This window comes from Mustela nivalis (genome assembly GCF_964662115.1).
Source record: "Mustela nivalis genome assembly, chromosome: 2".
NCBI lineage: Eukaryota > Metazoa > Chordata > Mammalia > Carnivora > Mustelidae > Mustela > Mustela nivalis.
The window spans coordinates 148699116-148712363 of NC_139021.1; the positions used below are offsets into that span (position 1 = coordinate 148699116).

The 13248-nt window shown below is 38.1% G+C and overlaps 1 protein-coding gene across 1 annotated transcript; it reads right to left on the reverse strand.

The window, feature by feature from the left end:
* Positions 1-10705: 10705 nt before the first annotated feature.
* Positions 10706-11650, reverse strand: LOC309860419 (olfactory receptor 6C74-like; the record flags this gene model as incomplete). The annotated part of the gene is made up of 1 exon (XM_082722564.1): positions 10706-11650. The coding sequence occupies one exon, from the start codon at positions 11648-11650 to the stop codon at positions 10706-10708; it is 945 nt and encodes a 314-aa protein (XP_082578690.1).
* Between the last annotated feature and the right edge of the window lie 1598 nt (positions 11651-13248).

Genomic DNA, 13248 nt, shown 5'->3' on the forward strand with positions numbered 1-13248 from the left:
TTAAATTCCAGTTACTTAACATACAGTGTCATATTAGTTTCAGGTGTACAATATAATGATTAAGCACTTACGTACAACACCCAGAGCTCCTCACCACAAGTGCACTCCTTAATCCACAGCCACTGTTTACCTCCTAACCCCCACCCACTTCTCCTCTGGCAACTATCAGTTTGTTTTCTATAGTTAAGAATTGGTTTGTTGGTTTGCCTCTATCCCTCTTCCCCACCCCATGCTCCTTTGAATGAAATCTTAATGTGTGTGGTGTCTTCTTTATATATTCGTATGAAGATGGACACTTGAGCTGTTTCCTTAATTTGGATATTGTGTATAATGCTGCACATAACACTTTGAATTAGTATTTTTGTATTCTTTTGATAAATACCTAGTAGTGCAATTGCTTGAGCTAGAGTAGTTTTATTTTTAAATTTTGAGGAAACTCCATATTGTTTTCCTGAGCAGCTATGCCAGTTTGCATTCCCAGCAACAGTGTAAGAGGGTTCCCCTTTCTCTACAACCTCACCAACACCTGTCATTTCTTGTGTTGTTGATTTTAGTCATTCTGACAGGTGTGAGGTAATATCTCACTGAACTTTTTTTTTTTAAGGTTTTATTTATTTATTTGACAGAGTGAGATCACAAGTAGGCAGAGAGGCAGGCAGAGAAAGAGAGGGAGAAGCAGGCTCCCTGCTGAGCAGAGAGCTCGATGCAGGGCTCGGTCCCAGGACCCTGAGATTATGACCTGAGCCAAAGGCAGAGACTTAACCCACTGAGCCACCGAAGCACCCCCTCACTGTACTTTTGATTTGGATTTGTATTTGATGATGAGAGATGGTGAACATCTTTTCATGCATCTGTTCACCACGTGTATATCTTCTTTGGAGAACTGCCTATTTGTGTCTTAGGAGAAATGCCTAATCGTGCCCATTTTTAATTGGATTATTCATTTTTGAGTATTTAGTTTTATCATTTCTTTATATATTTTGGATACTAAACCTTTATCAGATACCATTTGCAAATATCTTCTCCCATGCCACCAGTTGCCTTTCAGTTTTGTTGATTGTTTGCTTCTTTGTACAGAAGCTTTTCATTTTGAGGTAGTCTCGTAGCTTAACTTTGGTTTTGTTTTCCTTGACTCAGGAGACATATCCAATACAAATTTACTCAGGCTGATGTCAAGAAGGTTATGGCCTGTGTCCTCGATAGGATTTTATGCTTTCATGTCTCATATTTAGGACAAAATTCTTTTGAATTTATTTTTGTGTATGATATAAGAAAGTGGTCCAGTTTCATTGTTTTGCATGTAACTCCAGTTTTCCTGACACCATTTGTTGAAGAGATTGTCTTTTTCCCATTGGATATTCTTTCCTCTTTGCCAAAGATTAGTTGAACATATAGTTACAGGTTCATTTCTGAGTTTTCTATTCATTTCCATTGATCTATGTGTCTATTTTGTGCCATTATCATACTATTTGGGGCACTATAGCTTTTTAATATAACTTGAAGTCTTGAATTACGATGTCTTCAGCTTTGCTTTTCTTTTTCAATATTGTTTTGGCTATTTGGGATCTTTTTGTGACTCCATACGTGTTTTAGTTGTTCTTTTCTAGCTCTGTGGAAAATGCTGTTGGTATTTTGATAGGACCTTCATCAAATATGTAGATTGCTTTGGGTAATATGGACATTTTAGAAAAGATTTTATTTATTTTATTTGAGAGAGAAAGAACACGAGTAGGGGGAGGGGAAGAGATGGAGAAGTGGACTCCCTGCTAAGTGGGGAACCCAACATGGGGCTTGATTCCAGGATATGGTTCTTATCCTTTTTAAAAAATTAATGTGGCATATCAGCTTGATTTATTTGTGAATGTTGAACCACCCTTCCAACCCAGGAATAAATCCCGCTTGATTGTGGTGAATGATTCTAATGTTTTTTGGGATACGGTTTGCTATTATTTTTTTGAGAATTTTTGCATCTATCTTCATCAGGGATATTGTCCTGTAACTTTCTTTTTTAGTCGAGTCTTTGGTTTTGGTGTTAAGGTAATTCTGTTCTCATAGAATGCATTTGGAAGTTTTCCTTGCTTTTCTATTTTTTGGAATAGTTTCAGAAGAATGAGTATTAAGTTTTTCAGAATATTCTCTTAAGTTATTTATATTTTAGTAGTGTTGGTTGTTATTTCTTCTCTCTCATTTGTGATTTTATTTATCTCTGTCCTTTCTCTTTGCTTTTTGATAAGTGTGGCTAGAGGTTCATCAATTTTATTATTTTTTTCAAAGAACTAGCTCCTGGATTCATTGATTTATTCTATGTGTTTTTTAAGTTTCTATATCATTTATTTCTGCTCTAATATTTATTATTTCCTTTGTTCTGTTGGCTTTTGGCTTCATTTGTTGTTCTTTTTCTAGTTCCTTTAAATATAAGTGTAGGATATTTGAGAATTTTCTTGCTTCTTAAGGTGGGCCTGTATTCTTATGTCTTTCCCTCTTAGGATCACTTTGGTTGAATCCCAAAGATTTTGGACCATTGTATTTTCATTTTCATTTATTTCCATGTTTTATTTTTAATTTCTTCTTTGATTTCCTAGTTGACCCACTCACTTTTTTTTTTAATAAGCATGTTGTTTATCCTCCATGTGTTTTTTTGTCTTTCCATTTTTTTTTTCTTTTAAAGTTTTATTTATTTGACAGAGAGACACAGCGAGAGAGGGAACACAAGCAGGGGTAGTGGGAGAGGGAGAAGCAGGCTTCCTGCCGAGCAGGGAGCTTGCTGTGGGGCTTGAACCCAGGACCCCAGTATCATCATCTGAACCTAAGGCAGACACTTAATGACTGAGCCGCCCAAGCGACCCTCCATTTTTTTTTCCTGTGGTTGACATCCAGGTTCATAGCTTTGTGCTCAGAAGAAATGCAGGGATGGTCTCAACATTTTTGTATTTGTGGAGGCATGATTTGTGACCCAGTATGTGATCTATTCTCAAGAATGTCCCATGTGCTCTTGAAAAGAATGTGTATTCCATTTGTTTTAGGATGGAAAATGTTTCCTTCTAATGTTTCCTTACAGTCAAAGAGTCCACTTCAATATTTCTTGCAGGGGTAGTTTAGTGGTAACAAACTCTTTTAGTTTTGGTTGATCTGGGAAACTCTTTATCTCTCTTTCTATTCTGAATGATAGCTTTACTGGATAAAGTATTCTTGGCTGCATATTTTTCCCATTAAGCACATTGAATGTAGTACACCACTGTGTTCCGGCTTGCCAAGTTTCTGTTGAGAAATCTGCAGCTAGCCCTATGGGTCTTCCCTTGTAAGTTAAGGACTTCTTTTGTCTTGCTGCCTTTAAGATTTTTTTCCTTATCCCTATATTTTACAAATTTAATTACAATATGCCTTGGTGGTATTGGCCTGCTCTTGTTGATAGGAATTCTCTGTGCCTCCCAAACCTGGATGTCTGTTTTCTTCCCCAGATTAGGGAATTTTTCAGCAATTATTTCTTCAAGTAAATTTTATCCTCCCCCACTTCTGCTTCTGGGACCCTACACTATGACTGTTATTACATTTGATGGAGTCACAGAGTTCCCTATGTCTATTCTCATGCTGTATAATTCTTTTTGCTCTCTTTTATTAAGCTTCCTTATTTTCCATTATTTTGTCTTCTAATTGACTAATTCATTCTCTGTTTCTTCCAGCCTGCTGTTCATTGCATCAATCCTGTTTCCAATCTCAGTGACGGCATTCTTCATTTCTGGCTGATTCTTTTTCAACTCTTTTACTTCTGTGGTCAGAGTCTTCCTGAAGTCTTCCATTCCTTTATCAAGCCCAGCAAGTATCCTTATGATCATTGCTTTACATTCTCCTTCAGATGTATTGCTCACTTAGATCTCTGGCTGTGGCCTTATCTTTTATTTCAATGCAGATGAACTCTTCCATGTTGGCATTTTGTCTAAGTTTCTGCTTTCCTCTGTGTGTTGAAAAAGCCAGCAATGTTTCTTCCTCTTGAAACTAATGGCAATGAAGAAGAGATCATGTAGTATCCAGGGCCTAGCACTTCAAGGAGTGTCTGTGGTGTGCTGCTGTTTGTGTGGTTATTTGCAGAGGCTCTCCTTACCTATGGTGGGCAGCGTTTGTTCCTTAGCCAGAATGTGGTGAGTTTCAACTCAGTGTGCTCTGGTCTGTTGTGAAATGAGACGTCATTTGCTTCTAGACCTGAAGCCCTGCATAATTGTGGTATGGGCTAGGGCTTGGGAGGGCTTACGCAGGTCTTCTGGGGAGAGGTCTGCCAAGCTGAGTCTGGGACAAGCTTCACTGAGAAGGGTAGTCCCACCAGAGTACAGGGGCATGGGACTTGATGTAAGCTAGTTAGGCTGCCACTGCCAGTACTTTGCTGCTTCCTGCAGGTGGCTCCATGTTTATGCTGGGGTAGAGGGAGGGAAATCACACTGGCCAGCCCCTTTCTTCCCAGAGAGGTATCTCTGAGAATGCTGTCTCTCAGGGATGTGCTCTAAGAAGAGTGAATAATTCCCTTCTGTGGGTCCCAGGCATTCTTTGCACAGCTATTTCTACACCATTTCCCCTAGGGCATCTGCCTGCTTTCTGTCCAGGAGTAGAGCAGTGCCCTCTATCTTAGCCAAGCCTGCTCTCCTTTAAATTTCAGGCTTTCAGCCCCGCTGGTTGCAAGAACTCATGAAAATCAGCTGTGTTCATTTCCCCAGCCAATAACTTTGGGATATGTTCTCCTTGTGCAGTCTCCTTTTGTGTTCCACACTCCTTTGTCCTTCTCCATGACCATGGCTCTCTCCCTTCTGCAGCACATGTGATCATTTCTCCACTAAACCACACTTCCTATCTGCTTTGATGTGGCCTTTTCTGTGTCTTTAGTTGTGGAGTTTATTCTGTCAGTCTTCAGGTTGATTTCTGGGGTTTAGGATGATTTGACAGTTAAGTAGTTGTGTTTGTGATATAAGATGTGCCTAGGGTACTCCTACTCCTCCACTATCTTTTCACCTCACCCCGCACCCCCATCCAGGATATTTAAATTTAAAAAGGGAAGACCTGGGGAAAAAAGGGATATTCCACCTTGGTGGAACAGGAAGTCCTTAATGAACTCCTTGAAATCAAAGTTATTTTGAAATGAAAGGCATTTCTTTGGAAAAGCATTCCTCAAATGGCAGCTCATGAAATTTGAGGTAAGGATTGATTCACAGAAGAACTTTCATATTATTATTATATATATAATTTGCACTAAAGGTAAGAATTTCTGGAGAAATAAAGTAGGTAGTAGAAGAAAACTGTGTCTTCACTTGAGGTATCCTAGAAACAAACCCAGAAGCAAGGATTTGAAGCCAAGTAGTTTATTGGAGAGTTGGTTCCAGGGAAGACCAGTAGGGAGAAGGGGAAGTGATATAGTAAAAAGAATTTTGTATTATCAAACCAGTTACTCTTTTGGGAAATTGGAGCCCGTGTCACTGTGGAATTCTGTGTAGCAGTGTAGAACACTCTTCAGAGTTATCCAAACCCAGAAGAAAAGAAAATGGGGTGTGTATGTAACAATTCTCCACCCATCATTCACTGAGTATTGCTTGTGGGAGTGTTCCTTTTCTAGCACTTCTAGCATGTCTTTACATAGAATGACTGTCTGGCATGTCTTGTGCTCCCAGGCCCAGAACACAGTGCTCTGGCAGAGTTTGCAGCAGTTTTCAGTAAACACTCGCCAGGTTGCCTGACAAGTTGAATACCAAGGCAATATGGTTGGGGTCTAGCAGTGTCTTCTTCATTCCACCCTTTACGTTAATTATATTTACCTGCCCATTCCCTTAAGTTCACCCTGTCCTATTATTTACTCTTCAGTGTAGTGGTTGGTCACCTTTATTAAAGTAAAAAACCTGACTTATAGCCAAATGATAAGTGGGTGAGCTATAGTGCCTGGGCTGTCGTGTTTCCAAGGCAAAATACATATTGTATCGTCTCCTTTCATGATCATTCATTCTGTATGTTTATCTTCACCCTTTGCCATCATGACTGCTGGCTTCATTTGCTTGCCTTCTAGGGTAACATAGATCTTCAGCCTGAGGGGTCTGAATCCCTGGTTACTGTGTCTTTAACAGATCATTGTCATGGCTGGTGTTAATTTCCAAAGTTATTATCATGCAGACAGCAAGAAGCATCCTAGCGAATTCTGTTAGTTTCCCTATTTCTTCCTTCCTCTATTATATTGTAGAAACCCTGTCTTCTCATGTTAGTCAGCATTACTTATCCTGGCCTATTTATACTACCTCCTTTCATCTTTTTTCACTCCATTCAAATATATAACATTTTCTTCTTGGGAAAAATTCTTTGGTTCCTGTTACTGTCTAACCCCATCACCACGCCCAGGCCCTAGCAATCCATGGTGTTTTATATCACTATAGGTTAGTTTTGCTTTTTCTAGAGTTTCATATAAATGAAATTGAATATGCACTCATTAGTGCTTGGTTTCCTTCTCAATACAATGTTCTTGAGATTCATTTATTTCATTGTATCAGTAGTTTATTCCTTTTTATGATTGAGTAGTATTTCACTGTCTGGGTAAGCCACCATTCATCTGTTGATGGACTATTAGTTGTTTTTATTTTTGGCTATTATGAATAAAGCTGTTATAAGCACTGTATACAACTGCAGACATACACTTTAATTGCTCTTAGGACAATACTTAGATGTGAGATTGCTAAGTTATATGGTAAATATATGTCTCATTTTTACCAGTAATGGCTACATTGTTTTCCACGTGATTGTATTATTTTACATTCTAAACTTCAACATGTTAGAATTCCAGTTGCCTTGCATCTTTTCTAGCCCTGGGTTATCCACATTGTAACATTTAGCCATTTCAGTGGGGTTGTCATTTATTATGATTTTTAAGTTTATAAGAAAAATTTAATTTTTCCTCTTGCATAGTAGATCATATTTTTGTGCCCCTCAGCAAAATAATTAGAAATAATTAGTAAAATTCACTTAGTAAAATTCATATATATATAGCAAAATTCATATATATATATGAATACTGAATTTTACTAATGTTCTCTAATTATTTTCTAATATATTTTGCTGAGGGGCACAAAAATATGATCTACTATGCAAGAGGAAAAATTAAATTTTCTTTTAAACTTAATATAATATATAAACTTCATATATATATGAATATTGAATTTTACTAATGTTACTAATGTTACTAATATATATAAATATATATATATTTCAATATTCCTTTATATTTTTGCCTACTGCACACCAAATGGAGCATTAACTTTGACTCTTTTACAGAGGAGTATACCCATGTTTTTATCAGTGCTGCCCTCAATTTCTCAGGTCCCTGAGTATGGCTGGGTCAGTACCAAATGTAGGAGAAATTGTTATATGTATATGTATATGTATATGTATATGTATATGTATATGTATACATACATATATATACATGATTTTATTTATTTATTTATTTGACAGAGAGAGAGATCCCAATTAGGAAGAGAGACAGGCAAAGAGAGAGGGGGAAGCAGGCTCCCTGCTGAGCAGAGAACCTGATGTGGGGCATGACCCTGAGATCATGACCTGAGCAGAAAGCAGAGGCTTAACTCAATGAGACATGCAGGTGTCCACCAAAATCACCTTTTCTATGAAGTCTTCAAAACATATAAAGAGAGAGAAATGCAAACATCACTAGGGTAGAAATACAAGAAAATCACAATGAGATATCATCTCACACTCTTTAGATAGGTATTACCAAAACCCCAGAAAGGTTAAGAAGGGTTAGGAAGGAAGTTGAGAAAAAATGATCCCTTGTACACTATTGATGAAAATGTAAAATGGTGCAGCTTCTCTGGTAAATAATATAGTGTTTCCTGACACATTTCAAAATAGAATTACCATTTGAGCCAGCAAATCTCACCTCTGGGTATATATCCAAAGGAATTTAAATATGGATCTCAAAGAGATATCTGTACTTGCATGTTCACTATAGCAGTTTTCACAATAGCTAAGATAGGCAAATACCTTAAAAGTCCATGTAAAAAAGAATGAGTAAAGAAAATGTGGCATATATACATACGGAATATCATTCAGCCTTTATAAAGAAGATCCTGCCACTTGCAACAACGTGGATATACCTGGATGAAAGCATCCTAAGTAAAATAGACCTACAACACTGCACTGCTCTCACTTATATGTGGAATCTAAACAAATACATGGAAGCAGAGTGTAGAATTGTGGTTGTCAGGGACTGAGGGAGGGAGAATAGGTAGGTATTGATCAAGTTTTGTTTATACATAATAAGCTCTATAGATCTGTATAACATAGGGCCTGTGACTAACAATATTTTATTGCCTACTTAAGATTTTGCTAAGTGGGCATATCTTAAATTAAGTTCTTTTACCTACCATGTAAGGGCAAAAAAAATCAACAAGGGGGGGCAGGAGGAAGTGCCTGGAAGTGATAGATAGGTTAATGGCATTGATAGTGATGATGGTTTCAAGGGCGTATACTTATCTCCGAACACATCAAATTATAAACATTATATCTACAGCTTCTTGTATGTCATTCGTACCTCAATGAAGTGGTTTGATTTTTTGATTGGAAGTATTATAAATATAGAATTAACTTAGGGAATTTGTCTCAACAAAATATTTTATAGGACCACAATCTAGTGCACTAATTTCCTCATTAGGGTTGTCCTTCACAGGGGGCCCATATATGGTTGGTAACGACCATCCTGGATTTATAGACTCAGTTTTGTATTTCTGGTCTTCACTTTTCTATTTGTCATTCTCACTCTTTAATCTTAGTCTCTCTCAAGGTAATACAAAATGCGTTTAGTTACTTTAAATATACTCAGTTTTTATCAAATCCTGGCTAAAACTTCGGGAGACACTCAAACTCTTTTCAGTAATTTGACCATCATTTCCTGATTTATTACTGAATTACTGAAACTCATCTACTTCCATGCACTCTTCCGTAGTTCAGAACCCAGGGTGGAACATTATTTCCGTGTTCCTATAGCATCTTTTTGCTATGTCCATGAGTATTTTCAAGTGGGCCCTAGAAATTTTATGGCTCAATTTTCATATTTTTTAAAGACTTTATTTATTTATTTGACGGAGTTTACAAGCAGGCAGAGAGGCAGGAAGAAAGAGAGGAGGAAGCAGGCTCCCCATTGAACTGAGCAGAGAGCCAGATGCGGGGCTCAATCCCAGGACCCTGGGATCATGACCTGAGCTGAAGGCAAAGTCTTAACCCACTAAGCCACCCAGGCACCCCTCAATCTTCATATTTTGTGAAGAAGAGGACTTGCATATTTTTGGAAGTTGACCAGTTAGTTGAAGGCAGCACCAGGCTTGTCCACTGCAAATGATTCAGAGTCTAATCTGACTCCATTGCATTCCATCCCTACTGCTGCTTCCCTAAGCCTGCAATTTTTTTTGTTGGGAAAGAAAATGGTTACAGTGTCTATATACATTTTCCCACTTTGATCTTGGCTTTTCCAAACTCCTGTTAATACAATGTGTACAGATATTTTAATTTTTAAGGAATGTTTGGTATTTCTTTATTGTCAATCAGATAAAATTGAAATTTCTAATAGGATGCTCAAGGTCAAATAGGATCTAATCATGGAGTAGAATATGTTGCATAAAATGAATTTGATATCTGGCTTCAGGGTTTGGTTTAAAAATAAAATAAAAATCATGTCAATCTTTTAGAGCTATTTCCTCAGAAGAAAAAAACAGACATATCCTAGCTGGAAAATAGATGTAAAAAGGACGAAAAATTAAAGATTGACTTCATGGAAATGTTTTTAAAATAGGTTATCAATCACAAAATAACATTATAGTTGACAACATCAGTCAACCAGGAAAAAATGTTTAATTTGTTTGTTTTCAATACATTATGAAGTAGATAAGCAAATAACTTAGGTTTCCCCAACTTGAATATTTGGGATAAATTACAGAAGCCTGAAATAAGTTCTCCTTTCCACTGATCTACACAAACATTCTATGGTAACAGCTTTAAGAGAGGAATTAATCATATGTATGCATTATGCATCTGAGGTGCTGTAGACAGAATAAATAATTTAGGAAATAGGAACTGGTCAACCAAGGGGTGCTGTGGTCATTCCCTGTCCTTAGAGAATGGTCTAAACCTTAGAACGATTCTGTTTCTCTCCAGCCTGAGATTGATGCATATATATGTAGCTAAGCTAAGGGCCAAGAACAGCGTTTCAGAGCATGCCTGATGCAAACTATATATATTCCAAGGTGAACTGCACTATGACCAATATTTCCTTGAGTTAGGCATGGAGGGAATGTGGACCCAAGTGTTGGTACTACTTCCATCCTTTCCTTTCTAACCACAACATAATATACAACCTTCTAAAATTAAATATCTAAATGCCTCTTGGTAAATCATTATTAATTTTGTTTTGCCATGTTTATGACTAGAGAGAAGTGAAATAAAAAGTGTATAAGTCTACAAAATTTTGGAAATTTCAAGCACATGGTTTATATCAGAGGGAGAAATAAAAATTCAGTAAATGATTTTTTTTGAAAACAGATTTCCATTTTTCTAGGGATGTATGTACAGTGTTCAAATGAAGTAGCCAGGGAAAATGCATTTGGCCTCATATTATGGGCCATAATGAAGACACCTGGTATTCAGAAGTCTTCCGCTACAAAGCCTTGTGATATTATTTTTATTTTGATATTTTCATTCTGCACATCGTCTCCTTCAGAGCCTGGTGGACCTGCTTGTTCCGCAGAGTGTAGATGACAGGGTTGAGCAACGGGGTCACCACTGTGTTCACAAGGGCAGCCTCCCTGTTGGAGTCTAGCCTGTTTGCTTGCTTTGGTTTCACATATATGAACACACAGCTGCCGTACATCAGAGAGAGGACTATGAGGTGAGAGGAGCAGGTGGAGAAAGCCCTCTGTTTCTCCTTGGCTGATGGGAGTCGTATGATTGTGACTACTATGTTGCTGTAGGCAATGATGGTTATGATAAGGGATGTTATAAGGATAAACAAAGCGAGAGCAAAAGTCAACACTTCAAAAGACCTGGTGTCAGAGCAGGAGAGATGAATCAGGGGGCCAACGTCACAGAAGAAGTGGGGGATGATAAGGGGTCCACAGAAGGATAACTGGGAAAACTTTATCAGTGGACCAGTGATGAAAGGGAAGGGCAAAGTGAAGCACACAGTGACCAGGAGGGAGCAAGTCTTCAGGTTCATGATGGTCGGGTAATGCAGAGGCTTGCAAATGGCCACATACCGATCCAGAGACATCACAGCTATGAGGAGGAAAGCTACTGCTCCAAGAAATACAGTAATAAAGGCTTGTATGAAACAGGCAGGAAAGGAAATGGTTTGCCTGCCTAAAAGAAAGATGAGCAACAACTTAGGAATAACAGTATTTAGGACACCACATTCCAAGAAGGAAAAGATGCTGAGGAACAAGTACATAGGTGTGTGGAGCCGGGAATCAGCACAGGTGATGGTGATTATGACAGCATTGCCTACAGTGGACGCCACATATGCCAGCAGGTGCACCAGGAAGAGGACCTTTCCCAGATGCTGGAGGGCAGGAAACCCCTCCAAGGTGAATTCTTGGACAGTTGTCCCATTCCCCATTTCCATGGACATCTCCTTCTACAGCAGCATCCCTGCTCATCTTAACCTACAATTGAGACATCAGGGAATTCAAAGGTTTTAGAGGAGTATATGATTAAGTTATTTACTTATCCAAGAGATTGGCTAGGCTGAGAGAAAAATGGTTTAGGCTGTTGGTCCTTGAATCAGAAGGACCTGAGTTCAATACTTGTTCAATACTGAGGTTGTTTTTTTTTATTGTTATATTAGTCACCATATAGTACATCATTAGTTTTTGATGTAATGTTCCAAGATTCATTGTTTGCATATAACACCCACTGCCTCAATACTGAGTTCTAATTCCTGAGAGATGGGTCATCTTTTAAAAGGAAGTTAATCTTTGTGAACTTCATTTTATCCTCTATTGAATGAAGATGATAGGACCTATCTGTTCATATTCTCATGAGACATAATTAAGATAAAGCATGTAAATCATTTGACATATGATGCCAATATATTCTATGTGTTCCTCAAAGTTTAATTGTAATGCAGTGTTCATTACTATAATCTTTAAATAGAGCCTCAATAGTAGGCAGGGGAATTGATATTTTTCTAATTATATGTAATTGTACTGTTTTTAATAATATTATTAATTTTAAGTAAGCATAACAGTAATGTTAGAAATATCCCTTTTGAATATCTGTTTTATAATTCAACACATTCTATAGTCCAAGTTGTCATCAATATCATATGTTGAGGACTTACACTTGGTATTAGGCTGGCCACTGATATTCAGAATTTTTTTATTTTTTCTTCAAAATAACTATGACCCCCTTCTTCTACATTAGCAGAAACTGATGCTTAGAGAGTTCCAGAAGGCTTAGGTCTGATTCTTGAGCTAGATCTGCCATATCTTAGAACACTTCCTGTTTCCAGATACAGTATTAAAATATTTTTAAAAGGAAACAAACATGTTGCTGATGATCTCTAAACCTGAAGTGAAAGATTTGCTTTATTTAATTGTCTCTATCCTTGGTTAGAGTCGCTGATGAGTTACTGACCTGTGGAATGACACGGGGCTTAGGATCTACATTAACACAAGCATTTTATAGAAGAGACTGGAGACTAGAGACATTATGGACCACTCAGCAACCTGACATAAAGTAGAAGTCCAGGATTTACCACCACCCCCACCCAGGGTTCATGCTGGGTTTTGGAGGAGGTGGGAGTGACAGTAGGTCACTTAACCCACCAAGGAGGATATGCTGGGCACCTGGTACTCATATACTCACTCTTACATCAAAGCTCGGGGAAATTCTTCTCTCTTCAGTCTTCTCAGTCAGAAACTTCCCTCATGATGGTTCTAGCTCTAGCATTTCAACTAGGTTAAATGCTGGCTGTGAGGGATGTGTCATTCTCACTAACTGACCGTGGGCCAGGCCCTCTGCAGGACTGTTCCTGAAAGCAAACCACTCACCCCTGTGTGGACAGCTTGAGCAAGACTCTCCTGTTTCTGCAGACCCAATCCCCCAATCTGTCCAGCAAGCCACCACGTTCCCTGAGACCAGTCACACCCAGAGGTCACCTCATGGGAGGTAGGGTTTCCTCCTCATGTTGCTATTGTCTTCCAACAAGTCAAGACCTTGTTCTGG